Source organism: Elgaria multicarinata, chromosome 2 (assembly GCF_023053635.1).
Source record: "Elgaria multicarinata webbii isolate HBS135686 ecotype San Diego chromosome 2, rElgMul1.1.pri, whole genome shotgun sequence".
Classification (NCBI taxonomy): domain Eukaryota; kingdom Metazoa; phylum Chordata; class Lepidosauria; order Squamata; family Anguidae; genus Elgaria; species Elgaria multicarinata.
In genome coordinates, this window is record NC_086172.1 from 119,672,023 (window position 1) to 119,694,795 (window position 22,773).

General features: G+C 42.2%; 1 protein-coding gene across 2 annotated transcripts in view; it reads left to right on the forward strand.

Moving 5' to 3' along the window:
- Positions 1–14,717, forward strand: part of PRDM11 (PR/SET domain 11) — a 62,073-nt gene extending 47,356 nt beyond the window's left edge. Inside the window, exons 7-8 of one of the 2 annotated variants that reach the window (XM_063117452.1) lie at positions 3,510–4,160; positions 4,921–14,717. In XM_063117452.1, the coding sequence (XP_062973522.1) occupies positions 3,510–4,160; positions 4,921–7,082 (2,813 nt within the window). In that variant the 3' untranslated portion in view covers positions 7,083–14,717. The remainder of the gene's footprint in view (positions 1–3,509; positions 4,161–4,920) is intronic. The other variant, XM_063117453.1, reaches the window with a different exon arrangement.
- The last annotated feature ends 8,056 nt before the right edge of the window (positions 14,718–22,773 follow it).

Below are 22,773 nucleotides of genomic sequence, written 5' to 3' on the forward strand. Positions count from 1 at the left end.
TTCTCTATTCAATTCCTGTCTTAGACCTTGGGTATCATATTTGTTTACAATAATGGACAGTAATGGTGCTGCTCTAGACATTCTTTGAGCAAAGGATAAAAGATTAATTGAGCCTTTAAATACTGCTGCTGTGACCACCAGCTCAAACTTCACCCCTGCTGCCAGCTGAAGAAATTGTAAGGGAAAAGTCTGGTTCAAAGCTTCCCGTTCTGGCATCATTGGATAGCTTACTTGCTAAGGTGGGTTTTCTGGATATTCTTTGCTGGCAATTGAAGAGTTTGGGGTGGGGTGTGATGGGGGCATTTAGGCTTCCTGCTGCTCTTGGATTCAGATTCATCCCTCTTGAGTGGGGAGCTTGGCTGTACTGTAGATCTTCTGATTTGGATAGTCCTGGTATCTGTTCCCTGCAGACACTAAGTTGAGCTTAGGGAACCCAGTGAGATCTGGATCCTGTCCTAACCCTCATCAATAGAAGACCTCTCTACAAACAAAAACACAACAAGAGAGGAGCCCTACACTATGAGGGGAAAACCAAGACACATAGGACCAGTGAAAAATTGGTCAATATGCAGGATGGGTTGTACAAAGTTGTGCCAAAATTAGCCAGACATTCTTAATATTTATTACATATAGCCTAAACAGTACAAATACATATTGGGAGTAAACATTAAACATAGTGAGAATCTTACATTCTTGTACAAAATTCCATTTTACTGCACAAACGCAAGCCAATGTGCAGAATAAAATGACAACTCCGGATTATATTATACATCAGCTCTTCAAGTGTTAGCTGTTTACACGCCCTCACTTTGGACCACTTAAATCTTATCTCATGAACAATTACATGACTTCACTTACACAGCTGCTTTCACTACATAATATATATATTATTGCTGCTGCTTCTTAGCATCTCTATTCCTCCCTTACATTGTTTTCAAGTTTAATAATAATAATAATAAAATAATAATAATAATTTGTTACCCGTCTCTCCCTCTGGATCAATAATTTGATATTCAATTGATTCCCAATATGGGTTAAATTTTTAGGCATGTTCTCTCAACTTTTAAATGTTGTTATAGGGGAGAAGTAGGTGGCACGGCTCTTTCCCTGCCACTTATGGGTGTGTGTGGGGGTGCAGTTTCCTGGCTCAGAGCTCGGAGCCCTGTCTCTGAGCTCAGGTCCAGGAAAACGAAATATCCTATATCCCCCAGACACTGTCCATTAGATATTGCTCCCTTAGTTAATTAATGTATTAGATTTCTCAGTTAAACACAGTTAAATATATATTTATATATTTAAAACATATAAAATGAATAGATATTAAAATATTTCTATAGTCAAAATATTATTTATTCCACCTTCTGAGGTGATGCTTCTTCAAGCCAGTGTACAGAATAAAAATTTAAAACAATACAGTTAACTAAAGTAGAATTAACTAAAACAGCAATATAAAACATTTACAATAACAGCAGCAGTGAAAATTCTGATGTATCAAATAAAAATGCACACAGCCCTTAAAAGCAGACTGGAAGGTCCAGGTCTCTAAAGCCTGTTATAAAAACAGGCAGGCAGGCAGTTATTCTTCACCTTCTGTATTAGAGTATTCAATAGGAAAAGGTTAATTATTTTTAATATAAACATTTACAAAAACTCTGGATGACAGGCATCCCCTTTGAAAAGACATTCTCACTCCTCTGTCACAAATGAGGGAATGCTGCTTCTAAGATGATGGCAGCTGCAGAACTTTCTTCCCCATCTGATGCCCTCCAGATGTGTGAGACTAAAACTTCCATCACCCCCAGCCAGCAGCCCTTTGTAGTCCAACACATCTGGAGGGGCACCAGGTGAGGCTGATCTAAAAAACAAAGGATGCTTTTTCGTTTCTTCAGAAGTATTGTTTTATTCATATACAAACTGATGTATAATTAGTTAATTGAATTAAAACCATTAATTGCCCATGTGTAACTCTTGCAAATTGAGTATATTTGCCTACATCTCATCATTTTCCTTAATTGGTTTGGTTTCTACAGCCATCGTCCCTTGCTCCTCCCTATGTCAGGCACTGAAGCCGTTCACATCAGCACGCCAATTACGAGAAATCTTATCCTGCCCCCTTGACCAAGCTTCTGAGATTTCATCAAGCACTGCCTGTTTTAAGCCTGTTTTACACCCACCAAGACTAGAAACGTACGATTTGGTTAAAGTGAGAGCTGCAATCCTCAGATGGGTCAATTCTGTATCTAATACCAAATTGCATACCGGTACAAAATCACAGATTTCAATGCGCCACTGCCCACGTTTAGCACAGGAATAGAAACCCACTTGTGAACTTCTCTGCCAAGCCTTGCAAGAATATTCAACTGTAATAGTCTAACTTGAATAACCCGCCCTGTTCAATTTAACAGTCTGCCATGTACTCCGGTCAGTGTCATACCCTCAAATGTAATTAGGTTATGGTACTGACTTAAGTCTTGCATACTTCCTACGTTCCTGTAGCTGGATCTCAAGACTTGCGGTGCGAACAGACAAACGCTTATAATGGGGTTGCGGGGCTGTGCCAGCGCAGTCTCACAAAACCCGGAATTACACTGGCGTCATAGCAGCTTTACCCTTGTGTTGCAAGCAGATAACACTGTTGCAATTGTTCAGTACTATGGTGCCAGCATTTGAAATTCCACCCTTACCTTGTAGCTGTTCGAAAGTACAAATATGTTTTACAATGAAATATATACACATAGCAGCATAAAGCAGCGCCTTGTTTGGGAAGCAACCATGTGTCTTGATGCTTGGAGTTATTAACAAGACAGAAGAAAGATGGAAATTGAACCAAACCCATCATCTTCTGAATTTCCAGGTAAGGATATCTGGCTATTCCCTTTGTTCCACGTAACTGCTAATATGCATAATGTCTTTGCTTTTGGGTGAATTTTGGATGGGTCCATACACTTAGCCATCTAGGCCCCAATGTTGGCTGTTATGCGCTGGGTCTGGCTCATTTGACTAATAAGCAATATGGGAAATGAGATTGTAATTCTCCTGCATTCTCATGTCTCGTGTTACTCTGGAATAGAATGGAAAGATCTTTCAAGTTTACTGGTTTCACATAGAAATCTCTGGATCTCAAACTTCATTGACTATTTACCTGATACCTTTTACCAAGTCAAAGCTATCACTACATTTTCAGCAAGCCAACAGAGTCAACATTATATTCTCATTCCAGCACAGGTTGGCTACCTGTTATATTGAACCAGCTGCCTATTATAGTTGGTGTTCTCTTGGAAGTGTCTGAGGCCTACTTCTGTATGGCTACTTAGAATAACGTTTGACAAAAGAAAAAAATGTTCTCCAGTATTAAGGTTCCTGAGCTTTTATTCCAATAAGTTTCCTTATTGGTAATGCAACATGTGAAAATGCAGAAGTTTGTCCTCCCACTTTTTGCTTTAGCTTTGGGTGTGAAGAATGTGGCACAATTCCCACTGATAACCCCAACTCCTGATTTTTCATTCCAGGAGATAAAAAATTACTAAGGGAAAGGTCAGAAAGAACTATGGAAAACCAAGAGGATATGAGCTATCCACTCGAGCTCACCACGTCAAAGCAAGGGAAGAACCCCTACAAGCGCAGCTTTGAAGAAGGTGTATCTCAACCACAAACAAAGAAAAAGAAAATAGATCTCATCTTCAAAGATGTCCTAGAGGCTTCTCTCGAGTCAAGAAAAATGGAAGAGCACAAGATTCCAAAAAATTCCACTCCTTTCACTAGAAAGTCCTCCAGGTTCCATGCACAAGATGTCTCAGAAAGTTGTGGAGCTGGTATTCAACACACCTCTTCAAACCACAGTAGAAGCAGAAATGAAGGTGATTGGAAGGTCCCCCATGGTTCCTCTTTCACCATGTCCAAAGAAATTGGCCTGCTGGAAGATGAAGGTGAAGAACCTTTGTCATTCAAAGTGAACAGCCCCACTGATCTGTCTCTGGCATCCACTCAAGATGATGCCCTCGAGATTCCAACAACCTCATTGTGTCCCAACTGTATACGGTTAAAAAAGAAGATTCGCGAGTTGCAGGCTGAACTAAATATGCTAAGATCGGGCAAGTTAACTGAGCCACCTCTACTACCTCCTCAGGTACCTGAGTACCAAGCATTTTCATACCCCACAGGTAAGTCACACACAATAAAAGTGTTCCTCAAGCAGTGTATAAGGAGAGGCCTTTGCCATTCGTGTCTAAATATATTCCAGCCTTGTGTGTTCCAAGAAGCATCTTATTTCACTGAGGCCTCATGGTTGGGTTTTATGAAGCAGGGATTCAGTCCTTTGAGCAAATAGGGGTGGGATTATGCCTGTAATGATGAACATATTTCTTTTTACTGTAACCCGTGCACTTTCAATAAAACAAAATTCATTGCAGCGAATTTGTTTGCTGTATTCTTGATGCATTCCCTTACAGGAGAAAGAATAGCATGTTGTTTCCTGCTTAGAAAGTATGATTTGTTTTCTATGTTGAGTGTGAAATATGCTGGCTCATCACATGTGTGAAGTATATAATGGATATTTCCCCTTTCCTCTCCTTTAACGGAACTTGCTGTATTGATCCTGTTGATTTAATGCAACTGTGTTTGAAGAGCATTTCAGTTTCCTTCCAAAACATGCTGTCTCATTAATACCTTTTGTGACTCTGAACGTGGTCAGAATAACAGGCTGGGGTTTGCTGCCCAAAGTTTCTTGGACTGGTAGAAAGTATGATTTTTAAAATGGAAGAATCACAACATATTTATAAACCAAAGTTTCCTCTAGTAATGTGTTCAGTTTTGCCAAGAACTCAAGGGCATGTGTAGCCAAGGATGGAATGTGGGGTAATTGTCTTTTGCATCATTTCTTCGAACTCTCTGAAACGCTCCTTTTCCTTTTTCCTCTTGCAGCTTCGGAAAGCATCATGTCTGTTCCCACCATCATGGAGGATGATGACCAGGAAGTGGATTCAGCCGATGAATCAGTTTCTAATGACATGATAACAGCCACAGATGAGCCCTCCAAGATGTCTGCTGTCACTAGGAGGATCCGGCGCTTCAAGCAAGAGTGGCTAAAGAAGTTTTGGTTTCTGAGATACTCCCCTACGTTGAATGAAATGTGGTGCCACGTCTGCCGGCAGTATACGGTGCAATCTTCTCGGACTTCAGCCTTCATCATTGGTTCTAAGCAGTTTAAGATACACACGATAAAACTTCATAGCCAGAGCAACCTCCACAAGAAGTGCCTGCAGCTCTACAGGCTCAGGATGCACCCAGAGAAGACAGAAGAGATGTGCCGAAACATGACGTTGCTCTTCAACACAGCCTACCATTTAGCTACGGAAGGCCGGCCCTATTGTGACTTTCGGCCACTTGCAGAACTACTGAGAAAGTGTGAACTCAAAGTGGTGGATCAGTATATGAACGAGGGAGACTGTCAAATCTTAATCCACCATATCGCTCGAGCTCTTAGAGAGGATCTCGTTGAACGGGTCCGGCAATCTCCCTTCCTCAGCATCATTTTGGATGGGCAGAGCGATGATTTACTTGCTGACACGGTTGCAGTTTATGTACAGTATATCAGCAGTGATGGGCCTCCAGCCACTGAATTCCTCTCTCTCCAAGAGCTGGGCTTTTCTGCAACCGACAGTTACGTCCAAGCGTTAGACAGGGCCTTTTCCTCCCTGGGAATAAGGCTGCAGGATGAAAAGCCGAGTGTTGGTTTGGGAGTAGATGGCGCTAACATTACTGCCAGCCTTAGAGCTAACATGTACATGACAATCAGAAAGACTCTGCCTTGGTTGCTCTGCTTACCCCTTATGGTACACAAGCCACATTTGGAAATATTGGATGCAATTAGTGGGAAAGAGCTTCCTTGCTTGGAGGAGCTGGAGAACAACCTGAAGCAGTTGCTCAGCTTTTACCGTTACTCCCCAAGGCTGATGTGCGAGCTGAGGGTCACGGCAGCTACTCTCTGTGAAGAGACTGAGTTCTTGGGAGACATTAGAGCAGTCAAATGGATAATCGGGGAGCAAAATGTACTCAATGCTCTGATCAAGGATTACCTAGAAGTGGTGGCCCATCTCAAAGACGTCAGTGGCCAAACACAAAGGGCGGATGCGTCTGCTATTGCCTTGGCTCTCCTGCAGTTCCTTATGGACTACCAGTCAATTAAGCTGATATACTTTCTGCTGGACGTAATTGCTGTACTTTCACGCCTTGCCTTTGTCTTCCAAGGTGAATACCTCCTTGTGTCACAAGTAGATGACAAAATTGAGGAGGCCATCCAGGAGATCAGCAGGCTGGCAGATTCTCCTGGTGAATATCTCCAAGAATTTGAGGAGAGCTTCCGTGAAAGCTTTAATGGCGTTGCTGTAAAAAACCTACGGGTGGCCGAAGCCAAATTCCAGTCAATTCGAGAAAAGATCTGCCAGAAGACCCAGGTGATTCTTGCTCAAAGGTTCGAGTCCCGCAGCCGGGCGTTCGTGAAAGCATGCCAGGTGTTTGACCTTGGAGCTTGGCCGAGAAGTGCAGAGGAACTGATGAGCTATGGTAGGGAAGACATGATGCAGATCTTTGAGCATCTGGAGGCCGTGCCATCTTTTAGCACCGAGGTCGGCAGAGAGGGCATGGACACCAGGGGGAGTTTGCTCATGGAATGGCGAGAACTCAAGGTGGATTATTATACCAAAAATGGTTTTAAAGATTTAATCAGCCACATTTGTAAATACAGGCAGAGGTTTCCCCTTTTAAATAAAATCATCCAGATCCTCAAAGTCCTTCCCACCTCCACAGCCTGCTGCGAAAAGGGACGCAACGCCCTTCAGAGAGTGCGCAAAAACAATCGCTCGCGGCTCACTCTGGAACAGCTCAGTGATCTTTTGACAATTGCTGTCAATGGGCCACCCATTGCCAACTTCGAAGCCAAGAGGGCCCTCGATAGTTGGTTCGAGGAGAAATCTAGCAATAGTTATGCACTCTCTGCAGAAATGCTGAGCAGGATGTCCTCCCTGGATCAGAAACCAGTGCTGCAGAGCATGGACCATGCATCAGAATTTTACCCGGATATTTAGAAATGAATGCCTCTCATTTAGAAAGCTGTTGAATCTTTTTTTAAAAAATCAATACTTTAAGCTTTGATATATTATATGAAATATATATATATATTATATATATATGTAAGTATGTAAACCCCACACTGAAAATGTAAACTTATTTGATGGAAGCTAAGAGGAATTTTTAAGAATGAGACAACACTTAACATTTACTGACATCTTCAACCGTGGCAGCTGCAATGTAGGTGGCAACATTTCATTTCTTCAGAAACATATGTTGGGGCCATAGTCTGCATTTTCAAACTGGTTGGATTTATAAGCTAGATGTGGCAGGCCAATGTCATCCTACTTCTCACAATGCGTGTGTGTGTGTGTGTGTGTGTGTGTGTGTGTGTGTGTGTGTCTTATTCTTTGCTGTTTTCCCTTTGTTAGTCAGCCGTTGAGCCATTTCAGCCCTTTGCTTATGTCATGGGGTTTTCTGAGCCCTGTACGTACCTCTCGGAATTCCTTTCCGGCTCCCCAATTTCATCTAGGTTAGGGTGGATTCTCACACATTCTTCTGATGGTCCAGTTAACCTTTTTGTTTCTGTCCATTACTCCTTGATGCCCCTTTCTCTGTATCACACACCAATGGGCATTTTCAGCAAAAGGCAAATCTCCTGTGAAAATTCTGCTTACAAGTCATATATCTTTCAATATTGGTCGCATGTTCAGATGGAAATAGCTTAATGCAGAAGACGGGGAATTTTGTGGGGGGAGGGTTGTTTTATGCATTTATATTTTTATATAGTAGGGGATAAGAAAATTAATTAAACTCTTTACTGAAAACCCGGGCTGCTGTGGAAGCTAGATAGCCAATGAGTCAAATCCCATAATAGGGTAGAGGCTCCAGGGCTTAAAAATATATGTATGCTAATTTTATGTTATTTATACTCAGTCTTTATAATCATGAATGGGTTGTGTCTTCTGTTTGTTTGGGGTTTTTTTAATAAGTGAAAGAAATGCCTGCTATTTTTCTGTGGCAGGGGATATCAATGCAAGATCCATCTTTGGTTGTTATCACATGGCAAGGTCTTTTTAGAGGTTCACATATCTTCCTTTGCCTAAGGTTTAAAGTTCCACTGTATGGCAAAAGAAAAATGGGACATTGTGCATATTCCTGTGAAAGGGAGCATAGTCTGGCAGACATGTGAAAACTGGGATTTACAGCTGAAATCATAAATGCATTTGTGGATCTCTCTGTCTCTCTCTCTCTCTCTGTCTCTCTCTCTCTCTCTCTCCAATTATTCAGGTTAAATAATCCCAAATGAGCACAAATCTCCACTGCTGTTGTGAACACGCCCTGCCAAATATGCCAGAGGGCAATGCCATGACAATACTGGATAATCACAGGAATAAAAGGAACCCCTTTTGCCTAGAAAAACTACTAGGATGGCATGTTTCCAGAGGGACTAACCTCATGCCAGTCTGCATTATTTTGGAAATACAGCAATGTTGTCAGTTACACTGAACCTTTCCATATTCCCTTACTCCACCCCGTTTTTCCCCCTATCCCTTCCTATTGGTCTTGGTGCTAAGATATCTCTGGAACCGTTGCTGCTAGATGATAGCTTCTCATTTATATGAATATATATATTTTTATTTTTAAACAGTATGTTTTCAGTGATAATGTAGCATGTTGTTAAAGCAGTCTCATTTAGGGTATATCTGCACCGTTGTCCTTTGCTGCGCCTTTTTTCATTTCAGTTCATCCTTCATTGTCCCAGTAGTAATCTTAGCATTGTTCTTATACATATGTGATTCTTATTTTCAGGACTCAAGGCTCTTTAAAAAACAACAACACCACAAACACTCACAGTAACTCTGATGTGGTGTGCAAAGGAAGTAGGAATGGAGGCACAGTGCCTTGGTGACTACTCCATGGGATTGTAAAGTAGCTGGAGTTGTCAAGGTAACTCATTCTGGCCACCTCCATACAAAAAGAGGAGGGGGAAATAGCTGGAGAAAATAGTGTGTTGTCTATAATAAATGTACAACATTAGCATAAGAACCTTATTAAAAAGAAATGTGATGAGGTAAAGGAGGGATGACTGTGGTGGTGGGTGGGGAAGGTAGGTTGTGTAACATAGCAAATATTTGTCCAGCTCAATCGCACAGAACTTACTATTTTATAAAGCGATTCTGATTTCCATGCAGCGAGGAGACAGGACAGAGGAAGCGGAAGACTTCCTGTGACAATCAGTGACAGGAAACAGTATGAGGTGCAGATTGCACCAACTCCTTGTACAAAAAGAAAAACTGGTGCAGATATACCTTTAGTCACTTCCACTGCCCAGGGTTCATGCACTGCCTTCTCACTCCTCCCACCACCTGCCCTACATGCCCACCGTGAAAAAGCACAGAGATCTGTGCCTTGTCTGTTTTCCAGTAGTCTTTCTCTCAACTTTGCAAGCAGTGTTTTATGTTGGCCTTCAAAAATGTATTTTCCCCAGTATCACCCACTTTGGGTTGATGATGGGGAAAGAGATTGATGCAGAGAGAAGGAAGCTGCTTTAGGAAAACTTAAGGCTGCTTAGTTTTGACCATTTGTGAGTGTATTTATCGCACTATGAGTATCAACAGAGCTATAATAACTAATGTAGAATATGTTTACGGGCCTGTACCATAACATTTTTCTAAGCATGGCAACTACTGTTGTGATTCACAGAGCACTGATGTGACCAAAGGCAACTGCATACCATAGGCATTAAGAGAATAGCATTAGCAATAACATTTTGCACCACTAAGGAGACTCCATTCACCAGTGATAATTACTCCAAGTCAGCTGTTACCATTCGCTGAAACAAGAGTTTGCTGTTTATGCAGCAAAAAATACAAAATAAAAATGGGTCACTTCTACTATTTCCTTATCATCAAAGTTTTTTGGTCATTTTATAGGCCCTGAAAATTATCTGTTACAGTCACTCTCGTTCCCATACAACCTGGTTAAATAAAATGTTTTAACTGGCTGATTTTGAAAAAGTTCAAAATAAATAAGAAAGCACCTGGTAGAAATAGTGATATACATGGATAAAGATCATTTGCAGGATTTAGAAGGTGATTTATGCTTTGCAGTGTTCTCTTTCTATGACTGGGTTCACACAACACACTAACCCATCATGGGTTATCATGTTGTTTGAATGCAGTGCGTTTTCCATATGGTGGCTTGTTAACCATGCAGTGAAGTTTATTTTTCTTGAACAAGCCATCTTGTTCAGAAGACACCAGGCGTTAACCACGGTGAATAAGGCAAAAGCTTTATTCACTGTAGTTAAATCCATGATTTAAGATGTCTTCAGAATGGGGCCCTTGAGAGTCCATGGCTTGTTGCTGGGTTGTTTAGAGTGGTTAAAAAGTCACACTGTGAGGTTAACAAGCAACCCTGCAGAAATCACATGGCATTCAGACAACATGATAACCCACCTTGCGGGAAAAGCACTGTGTTTGAGCATGCAATAACCCACTCTGTGCTGTGTTCAGACAAAACGGTTGTTGTTCAACAACAACCCACATTTGGGTGGGTTAGCTTGTTGTGTGAACCCAGACTATATGTGTTAGTGTTATTGCAGAGTGAATAGACTGCATAGTCAATCATTCCAAATCACAGTTTACAATAAAGAAGAGACATTTCTGAAAAATCCACATACAATTTTTGAAACTATGCCCCCACACAAAAACTATGTAATTTGCATTTTACTTTGCCTCTTCATTATTCTGAACAAGAATGGTTTTGCTAGAATATAGGTTATCCTTAAACTCTGCCAAGAGAGTAAGATGCTACTCAATGTTCATGAGCCCATCTGAATTTTGCCCCTTCTACAGTCAGTATTTATCTTTGCTAAAGACAAAGACAGGACAGCAATTCTTGAATCAGATTTAGGCACAGATCATAATGGGTTGCAGAAGGCATAAAATTAAATCATCTATAGAATCGGTATGCAATGTTCTATATGCAAATGCCCCAAAAGGAAGATTCGCAATGACCAGAATGCTAAGAAGAGGGAAGTACTTAATATAAGCTTCTCTGAAAGCTTTCCCTTCTCCCATTTTAGGTTTTTCACAGCAGTCTGTGTATGTTTGAAAATTTGGCCATGCTGTAACTAAGTCAGGGCACAATCCAACTAAATTAAGCAATTTTAAGTGTTCTTGGTTTCAGTAGAAGCAATCATGTGCTTATTTCACTCACATTAAAATTAGTGGTGCTTAACCTTAGCTGGATCATACTTTTACGTTTTCTGGCAATTAAAAGAAAAAAATTCTACTCTTGTGTAAATACTTAATGTAGTTTGGTCAAAAGTAGTCTGAAATCTTCTAGGAGTCAGTTTACATTTACAGTCTTATCTCCGATGTTACAAAAATGTGATGAGTAGCTGGGCTCCAGAATTTCCCCACTATATAATCTACCATTTAGAGTCCCACGTTCTCAACCTTTGATGGAAATGTATGCAATATTCCATTTTTTAAGTTATATTAGTGGCAAATTACATCCGTTAAATATGCCAGTATCATTAAGCTCCTGAAACCATTTTACGCCTGGTGACAGTGTTGCTTATTTTAATTAAATAAAAAGATAAGAAATTCCTAGAATAAAATCCTAGCTATGTTGAAAATCATTCCACTTAAGTGAAGCCATAATTTTCACATCTAGTGTTCGCTAGGAGCACAGTTAGTTGCTTAGCCAGTTGCCTAGAATCCAACCCATAACACTATGCAAAATGGTATGCATCTGTCTCATGCTGTAACTGAAAGAAATCATTTGATAAATGTTCTAATGGACAAGAATAGCATAAGGAGTTAGTGAGCCTATGATCAAATGAAACGTATTTAGGGGATCACATCTTTTTGATCATATAATGACCTCCAGAGACATGAATGTCTACAGCCAGGTGTATAAGAATGCTGGATGAGAATTAGAGTTAAAAACATTGTATTGCTGGGTAAATCAGAGTTGTGAATCACATTTTGGGGGGAGTGGGGCTTTCAGTAATTGTGTTGAATCAGACCTTTGCCTAAGCTAACTTATGTTCTAGCTATCTGTTTGGTCACAGTCTCGAATCAGACCAAACTAAAGAGAGGCTGGGGTGGGGGAATGTAATGAAAAATAGAAGACACTAGAGGGCATCAGTCATTAAAATGTTTGTCGATGCCTAGGGCTGGGCAGCAGAAGAGCAAAGAGAAGCACTCCTATGCTTGCTGGCAATCGCTTGGATGGTACTTATTCAGAATCCCTTGTACAGGTTTCTCCTGCAGTGAGGAGGAGATAAAAGGGGTCAAGCTCAAAAGTATCCAGACCTGGGAAACCAAATGAATCAGGCATCCTGTTGCATACAGGCAAGAGGTTATCGTTATGAATGTGTGATCTCTTACATCTCTAAGTGATAAAAGAGGTACCGTTGGTAATCCAATGTTTCTATCCCGCTCACCATCTGACTTTGATTAATCTGTGCATATCTATCTCCACCCCTTGACTTCCTATGGAGACTTTTAACTCGAATGGGATCTGAGTGCAGATTTCCCAGCTCTCTTTTAACTCAGGCTCTTCTACAGGTGTATGCTTCTGTTTGACAGAAGCGTACTAAGCACACGCTGACGTTACCTTTCATGCCACCTGCCAGTGGTTCATGAGAGCCAGTTCCTATGGCCAGCAAAGCAAACACAACAGGGATTACAGTCACAAAACAGGAAAACAATGCTCTTCCAACATCAGCAAACGAGAATGCAAGCATGTGCTCTTACATCAAGCATTGGAGCTGATCTTTGCGTTGATTGTACCTGCTGCTTGCACTTTTGCTGATATGGGTTCCCAACTACCATTCAAATATTTTGATCCCACAGCATAAATGTCCCCACCAAGCGGTGTTTTGACTAATGTTGTTTCTACTAATAAGCTGGGGCTTACATTGGTGTAGCGAAGAGCTGGGTCGCCTATAGGTTTAGTCAGAATCCCTCAACTCAAAACAACCAAAACATCTCTTAATCAGTATTAACACGGTACTCTGTCCCCCAGCCATTGGACTCTGGTAATATCTATGCAATTCCTGTCTCACTTTGGTGGCAAATAAAATGACTCCGCATGAAACCTGGTTTATGTACGCAATATCTACTTGTGTAAGGTGCAATCTAAAGAAATCAGTGGGACTTAAGCCTCGAAAATCCTGTTACTTACAGTGGGAATTCAGCACACACAACTGTCTCTGGATTGCACTCATTGGGTCAGATCCAGCTAAAGTCAAGCACTTTAAAGCCCCATTGATTTCAATGGGACAGAGAGTTGAGCACTCGCTCAATTCTCCCATTGAAATCAGTGGAACAAAAGACTTTAACTTTGGCTAGACTATGCCCATAGTCTCTATATGGCATGTCAACATGTAATAATCCATATACACACAATGTAAAAAAAAATATGTATCCACATGCCTATATATCACTATATAAAGAAAAGACTATATATTTATATATTTCTATGTTTTCAATAGATATAAATATGAAATTGAGAGAGAACTGGCTGCTGTGGTGCAAAGGCAGGCCCTTGTGTTGATGTGAGAGGCATACAGCCCTAAAGAAAACAAGTCCTCCGGTCTTTTAGTAAGGTTAGAAGTGTGGCTTTTAGTCTTACCCTGAGGTCTGCCTAGAGAGAGGGTGAGAACTATCTAGTGAAAAGTATTTTGCTATGGCTAGGAAAGGGAATGCTTCTACTGGCATGGATGATAATGTGTTAAAATAAAGACTGTGTCACTATAGTGGAACCATCTTGTGGTGGATGAGGCTGAATACTAAACTGTTGGTGTTACATAGACTGTAGTGTCTGTGTTCCCACTTCAACTTATATCCACACCATCTGTGCACTTTCCCCCTCTGCTTGTCTTGACTTAAGGACTGCAGATTGAATACAACTTGTGTTCTGGCCTGGTTGTTGTGGCTTGGTTGACAGCAAAGCAAAATAGGTCTGATCCACTTGGGAGTGCACTCCGGGCATTCAGTGGTGTGGGGGCATATCTCATCGATTTCAGAGGCACTTGCGCTCATGCAATGAGTTGTAGGAGTGCAGCGTTTGTTTGTAGGTGGAACACAGGACTTGAAGATGAGGGCGAGAATGGTATATGGACAGGGATGTAGCATAGGAATAAAGCTCTGAGTGCAATGTTTAATCAGTGAATGTATTTAGCTGGGGAGTTTTGCCACTGGTGTTCCCCGTCCATGCAGTTGCATTGCTGTTCCTTAGCTACTACCATCCTGTTTGGTTACCTTTCAAGGAGCAGCTACTTTTTCATTGTTAACTGAGCAAACCAGCTGACCGGCTAAATGGCTGTCAGGGTGGATAGTGGGCTTGTAATCATCACACAGATAATACTGTATCCTGAATGGATTTCCATAGTCTTGGCTTGAGGCATTATGACTGAACCACTCCATCAAGATAATGTTAATGTGATTATATCCTTTGAATATGAATGGCAGATTCATGCTTTCATTACAGATCCAAGCCACAGTTTTCACTGCTGGTCCTTTATGAAATTTGTGCTGACAGGTCTTTGAGCTGGACAAGGCCTTTCTTTGCTCGGATTTAAACAAAGCCATTCAGATTCTGCAGCTGGAAATTATTTTGTGCTCGTAAAACAGGTCCTCTGCACCTTAGGATAACAAGAGTCTTTAAATTCAAAGCTAGTGATTTTTACTTACTCTGTTGCTCTATCCCAGGCAGGGGGCAGGGGGAGGGGAAACTTAAGGTCATCCGGGCACTATGTAATGCCTTATGCAAGTTTTGTTGTTGTTATTATTGTTGTTGTTATGATTATTGGGGGCTGTTGGGGAGAATGTGGGAATCGTTTTTTCCTTCAACCAAGTGACTACTTGCACTGGTGTTGCGCAGCTTTTATGTAGAGCGAGCTTGTGCCGCACACACCTCTCTGATGATGCAGTTTTGTTATCCTCTTGCGATAATGTCAGGGCTTTGCCACCACACAACTCTGAAAACCCACCTCAGTTACAAACCTGGCCTACCTGAAACCCCACAAGTTATCAGGACTGTAAAGGGTAATCCCATACAGCATGGCTACCTAGAAAACATTTTCCTCAGGACTGAACCTCATGGGTAGTTAGTTACCTTCTCATGGCTACTGGACTCTCTCTCTCTCTTTTTCCCCAGCCCGCATGCTGCCAACAAAGCACCCTTGCTCTGTACTGAAATCTCTCAAGCACTGCACCTCATGTATAGAGAACTCCCCAGCCAATGCAGGGGAGACACATCACACAAACTGTAATGATAGAAATGCAACAAGGAGAGCAGCCGGATGTGTCCTATTCAGGCATCTCCACATACTCACTTTACAAGAATCCAGGGGGTGAGAATACCTCCTCATGTTTGCCTTTCCCCCCCCCCCCCCGCTGCTTCCCCTCACAAACCCAGTCCCAAACTGTTAGTTTGATCATGCACACATGTAAATGAGGGGAGGGGGGGAAAGCAATCTAGAAATCTATTATTACATATGTATTAAAATGTTAATATCACACTTTTTTCTGACAATGTTTTAAAAATGTTATTACTTTGCGGACTATGCTTTATAGTACCTGTGTGAGAGGGGCTAGGACACTGGATACGAATAGAGCTATGTTGATATATCATAGTATGTACACGAGAACTTTCCTTTTGTCATACATTATACTTGTAATGTAAGATGATTATTAATAAAAAAAAACACTTCTGTTTATCAAGTTGGGTGAAGCATATCTTTTTGAATGTATTAACTGAATGCTCCCTTTCATTAAAATGGAAGCTGCTAAGCCTGCCGGTAGAGACTTCATAGACAACTTTGACAGGAATCATCCATAATTTGCCTTCAGTGCAGTTTACTGCTTCTCATTTGTGGCCTGTGTACAGTCCCAAATATAGGATCTACACAAACATAGACTGAATAGCCAGTTCTTCTAATAAAAGAGGCAATCTTCTCTCTCTCAGTTTGACTAACTTTTTGGGTGACAGTTGCGTTACTTGACAACCCCTGCAAGCACCTTTCCTGCTCAGTTCTTTATTGTTGCAACAGAGTGAGGAGCATTTTATTTATTAATTCATTCTGCTCATAATATTTCTATCCTGCTTAATATTTTTTTAAATATTCCTAAGCAGATCATATTAAAATGTAAATATAATACAATACCATAAATATAAATAATAAGTAATTAAAAACTTTATAACAAGCATTAACCCAGGGCAGTGACATAATCCTTACTTGACAAATTCTATATATTTCATTATATAGCCACTAGATGGCACTACTGATATATCGGATTGATGTCCCTTATCGAGTTATACCCAGTCTTTTACAAAACAGGATAAAGGTCAAAAAGCACAGGAGATGCCCTGGAGCTTGACAACATCGTGTAAAAGACCCACAAACCTGTGAGTGACCAATCACATTCATGCAATAAAAGCCTCATGTAGAAATGCTCTGATTCATTATGAAGTTCACCACTATAAGAGAAAAAAGACTGTTAGTCCCCCTTTGGGAGAAGGCCTTGGCCACTATTTATTTTTCTTTATTGGTTTACTGTTAGCCATGACGATTCTCAAAGAAGTTCACAGTAACAAAATCAGATTATCACTAGCCGTTTTGCAAGTCGCCCCTCCTGCCGATTCTGTTGCACAAGTGGGACCCACCACTTGCACAATGGTGATTTAACATTTCCTATAGAAAGCCCCAAAACAAGCCCCTTATATGAGCTCTGCCAACCTGCCCCATTCCACAAATGAGTGTTTCCAGTTGTTCCCAGAAGCACTGGATCTGTGTTGCACAAGTGATGAGTCTTCCTTGCAGAACAGAATCAGTGGAGCCACAGCACCCTGTTGAATCCTGCACAATGAAAACTTGGCTGGAAAGTGGCAGGGTGCTTTGAGACGGTGTTCTTCAATGTTATGACCCCAATCCACCTGGTGTTCCTATCACCACTGCTGCTACTACTACTTCTCAAATCGGATCTGTCCTACCCCATGGAACTCTCAGTGGCAATTGTTGTAATGCCCACAGGCACTGGAAGAACAGTGATATATAATCTCTCTGTAGTCCTGCTGCTTCCTCTGTAGGTCAGCAGTGGCCACAGGGCATTATCTCCACCCTGGAATAGCCTGCCTGACTTGCACTTAGTAGACAGTGCCTTTGGGAAGGGCTGTTGCTCAGCGGTAGAGCACATGCTTTGTATGCAAATGGTATCTGGTTCAAATCCTGGCATCTCCAGGTAGGGCTATTTTTTATTTTTATTTTTATTTATTTATTTATTACATTTCTATACCGCCCAACAGCTGGAGCGCTCTGGGCGGTTCACAAAAATTAAAAACATTCAAAGTATGAAACAACAGTATAAAACTGTAATATAAAATACAATATAAAAGCTCAACCAGATAAAAACAGCAGCAATGCAAAATTACAAATTTAAAACAGGCTAGGAAATCCTTGACAGCTGTTTCCTGCCATTGTTCCTTTCCCAACCTGGTACCCTCCAGATATTTTGGACTACAATTTCCAGACTTCCTGACCATTGCTTATGCTGACTGGGGCTGATGGGAGCTGAAGTCCAAAACACCTGGAGGGCATCAGTTTGGGGAAGGCTAGTGTAAATAATGCTGAAGAACCAATGACCTGATTCAGTAGCTTCCTGCATTTGTAGGACTCTGGGGGTGGACTTCCCCACCTGGGCTAATATCCAGCTACCGTGGCTCCCAGCTTGGGAGTTATGAAGTTATGTTGCGACATGTAGCTCCAATTGATGTTACAGCCTTGAGCCTCTCTCCTGGAGCCTGGTCTGTCAGACACCAGAGAACCCAAACACGGAGTGCAAAAGTCTTCCTGTTTGGGTTCAGATCATAAAAAGTCTTCTGATGCTCCCAAAACTAAGGCAACATTGAAGACCTGAGTCCTTTCAGAACCCTCAGCATTCTGATTGTCCTACCTACAATGAGAAAATACTCAGGATGGTTTGTTTTGGGTCAAACAGGCATTCACATCCTGCTGACTTTGCTGAGCCAAACTTGCACGTCACAGAATTGATCACACTGGATCCGATGCTCATGTGGGTCATGACCTCCTCAAGCTTGTGAAAGAACTGTGGATGAAGCCATGATCTTCTGCCATTTACAAAAGGAGACTTCGGCTATTGTGGTGTTGTACACTTACCTGTACTTACCTATAACTACTATTCTTTATGTGGGCCTCTATGCAGTCAATATATCCATGCACCCTCCATAAAAGCCTATTTATTTATTCCAAATATATATAATTACTTTTTAGGGCTATATCCTTACAAAGTGATGTACAAGGAAAAGAGACAGGTTTTTTCAAGGCCTTAAAGGCCTGCACCGAAGAAGCTAAGTGTAAATGAACAGGTAGGGAGTCTGACTCCACACGATGGCCCAAGTGCCATCTGGAAGGAACTGAGCAGGTGGAGTGTTTGCCCTGCTCCTTGACCAAGGGGGCTGCCAACAACAACAAAAAGTTAGAACTGGGAAGAAGGAACATCTCATGTTCTAGAACCTGTGGAAAGAGCCGTTCTTCATCTGTAACTACTCAAAGATCAGTAGTTACAGATAAATGTAATCATCCAGTAATAGGATCTTCCTTAAATCTAACTTCCTTTCTAACACATTTCAGTCTTCTTGATCAAGGTCAGCATATGCAGGAATGTTGGGCGAGGCTTACCAAAGCTTTGCTAAGGAGAAGGCTATCAGTGGCCACTAGTCCTGATGGCCATGTGCCACCTCCAGTATCAGAGGCAGTAAGCCAATATATAGCAGTTGCTGAGGAACATGGGTGGGAGGTTGCTGTTGCACCCGTATCCTGCTTGTGGGATCCTAGTTGACAGCTGGTTGGCCACTGTGTAAACAGAGTGCTGGACTAGATGGACCCTTGGTCTGATCCATGTCTCTCCTTATGTTCAAGATTAGGTGATGGTTTAGGACTCACTGTCAGGCAAGAGGAGACCTTTCCTGGACAGTTCAGTCCGAAGGCGAAGACTCCTGCTAATAAAGGCAGGCCAAAAGGAGGAGAAGCCCCTTGATGTCTGTGTTACAACCTTCCCCAACCTAGTATCTCCTCACATAAATATATTGGAGTACAATGCCCATCCTCCCCAGCCAGGATGGCCATTGTAGTCTAAAACATCTGGATAGCATCTGGTTGGGGAGAGGAGCAGAGACTTGTCCTTTGCTCTGACTCATTGCAGCCTGCTGTTGGGCCATTTGTGCCTGTGTGCTAACTTCTGTTTTCCAGTTTCATCCTTTTGTTGCTGTTAAATACACACGTGTGTGCATCTCCAAAATGCACATTTCTTAGAAGCCAAATATATATTTGCAGTAGTGAGGGCCAAGCCAGACATTTCTTTAAATCTGTGTCTCACTGCTAGATCTTTTTGTCACCTTTATTCTAGGTACAGTGGCCCGGATCCTGATTGGGACCCTAGAGTAGGGTGTCTTATAAGATTGGTATTGGGTCCCCTGTGCCTACACCAAAATAAAAATGAGTAGAACACAAAGCTGCTAGACAAAGATTTAAAGTAATGTCTGTTTTGACCCAAGGAGTTCTGAACCAGCCTTAAACCTTATAAGAAATAGAACCACCAGGATGTGTCGTTTATCACCAGCAGAGAGCACCTTTCCCATGAAACACCTACCAATTCAGCCCTGCCATGAACTTCCTGATTGGACTACGATGACCTGCAAGAGATAAAATACAACAGAATGTCATTTACTTGCTCTCTTCCTGTCAGCCCTTTATTCCGACAACGCATTTTGTCTCCTCACCATGGAAGTATGACAAAGACTGTCATATAGAAACTGCTTTTTGATTGCCTGGTGCTAAATCTTCCAGCACTCTAATTTACAAGCAAATTGCTTAGTGTTGATACTTGAAAGGCAACGTTCTACTGAAGAATAAAAGAATCCATGTTGTGGCTGCCTGGAGTGGAAACGCACAACAGAAAGGAAGCTTACATTTGCGTATAGCCAAGTAGAGCCAGCAGCTTTTCTTTTGATCGGATTGTGTCGTTCTGTGACAACAGGGCTCTAGCTGTGAAAAAGAGCATATGCATATAAAAATGAAGCTATTACTCCTCATGAACAAACGAATTTTTCTCGTCAAATCTTTTTGTGGTTATATGATTCTGCTATATGGTACAGTAGCTGTAGCGAGACCTGTGGAAATAATACAGAGCAATCTCATGCAACCCATTAGATGAGGGGTTTTCAATGGATGTTTCCAAGGGAGGTGAGGAAAAAAGGTTTCTGTGGTGTGAATTTTCTGTTAATGAAGCTGACTGGTTTCTATGGAGATCTTTGCTATCCTATCCATCTTCATTTTCCTGCCTCCCCTTCTCCACCTTTCCTCAAATCCCAGGCGGAGCAGTGAGACTAAAGTGAAACGGATGTATCAAGCTAATTATATAGCCCTGCAATGCACAGTGGGACGGGTGTAGACAAAATAAGCTGGCCCCACGAGAATGGTGCTTGTAGCTTCCCACAGAATAAGACTGGTAATCTAAGAGCTCCATCACACCAGCGATTTAGTGCACTCCCGCCATGCCTGGTGTGCAGATTGAAAGCACGGTACTCACATGACGCCGTGCCTGTCCTGCTGACACCCCACCTTTCCCCCAGCTTTGTCCATCTTTTCCTAGAATGCCTAAAGTCTGGATTATTTCCCCTTAGGCCTTAGCTAGACCTAAAGTTTATCCCGGGATCATCCCGGGGTCATCCCTGTTCATGTAACTGACACACAGGATATCCTGGGAGCAGGCAGGGACGACCCCGGGATAGGGGTGTGTTTGCTGTGACCGGAGCCTTGCTGTTGGCTTGAATGGATTGCATCAAGCATCAGGTCCTGGCAAGGAAAAGCGATCTCTCCCAGCAGCCGGCTCCAAGCCTTAATATAAAACCCAAACCTTGCATCCCAGGCTCAAAAGCATTTTTTAAAAATAGTACAATGACCAAACCTCTGCAGAGACAGGATTGTACTTCCTCGATGCCCCCAAAGAGCCAGACTAAAGGGTCATTCCAATTTTGCCAGGCAGAAAGGTGGACTGGTTGAAGTACTCATCCAACAGGACCTGTCTTGTTAAAGGGGGGAAAGGAGCAACCAATGAAAGAGAAGGGGTGAGGTGGGGTGGAAGAGCAAATGAGAGAAAGAGCATTGGAGGTAAAAAACAAAACAAAACGTGGAGACAAAGCAGTTGGGGGGGGAATTATGTGTGATGGAGTACAGTGTTGTTTTGAGAATGGTGCTCAGGTTCACTGAAGGTGCTACTTAGAGTACCAGTCTTACACTGTGGGAAGCTAACCAAGTGGTGGATATGAGGAGACAAAACTGCCAGACTAGGCAAGCCAAGGGGATGCTGTTCAAACAATATTTAAGTTATTATTTACGAAGAACTCTAAAAATAGCAAAGTTATTGGGAAACATGAGCTTGCAGCAGGATTAAAGTAGGAAAAACTATTCAATCAACTAAGACTAGAATAAAGACAGACGTCTTACAAGATAGAGCATTTTCTTCTCTCTTCCGATGACCATGGTAAGGCTCTGCTGAACGAACACAGAATCAGAGGAGGGCACCCAAGATGGTCAGGGGTATGCAAAACAAGCCCTATGAGGAAAGGTTGAAGGGAATGGGTATGTTTAGCCTGCAGAAGAGAAGATTGAGGGGTGGGGGTATGATAGCCCATTTCTCCACACAAGGTAGGACCTTATCTAATGAGCGTAATTTATAGGAAGGTAGATTTTGGTTGAATGTTAAGAGAAATGTCTTAACAGGATGAGCAGTTCAACAATGAAACCAATGACCTGGGGGTGAGGAGGGGAGAAGGAACTTCTCCTGGCTGGAGGTCTTTGAGCAGAGGCTGTTGGAGATGTTTTAGCTCTGGATTTACAGCATTAAGCAGAAGGTTGAACTGGGTGGCCTACAGGCCACCTGCAACACAGAGCATATCTTAGTGGTAAAGCACATGATTTCCCCACAGAATTGTCTCAGGTTCAGGCATTTCCAGTTTAAAAAATCTCAGGTAGCAGCACTGAGTGAGAGCCCCAGAGCCATTACACCGGACTAGACAGTCTAATTACCTGACTCAGTAGACCTGCCTAGGTGTTCATTTGAGTAAAAATGAAGAGAGGAGATCAGGGTAATGTCTTCTGATCCTTCCTCCAACCCAGGGCCAGCCCTTCCATGAGGCAGGGTGAACCCCTGCCCCAGGCTGTAACAATATGAAAGAACTGCTGGATTAGGCCTTGATGAGGTGTGCTTCCTGGGAGGAGCCAGAAAGCAGCTGAGGGAAAGACCCATTGCTTCTGGCCTGAGGAGAGGGAGGCCACCGGTTGAGAGAGCTCTGTAGAAAAGGCTTTGTTTAAATAAAACTTAGGGTTTTTTGGAAGGCAGAATCTGTTTGAGTCTGTAGAGTGCAGTCCACCAACTTTGAAACACAGGCAGCAGATCCTGAAGGGTGGCCAATTCCACTCCCAGAAGAACTGCATGTCCAGCCTTCCCGTGATAATGATGCAGTAGGCAGCAGGAGGTGTTTCACTGGCCCTGCTCCAACCCATATGCATTCAAGATTCAGACCCTCCATTTCTCCAAGTGATGGATCATGTTTATGGGAGTCTATGTGCTTCCAAGGATATAGGCCCTGTGCAATTGGGATCCT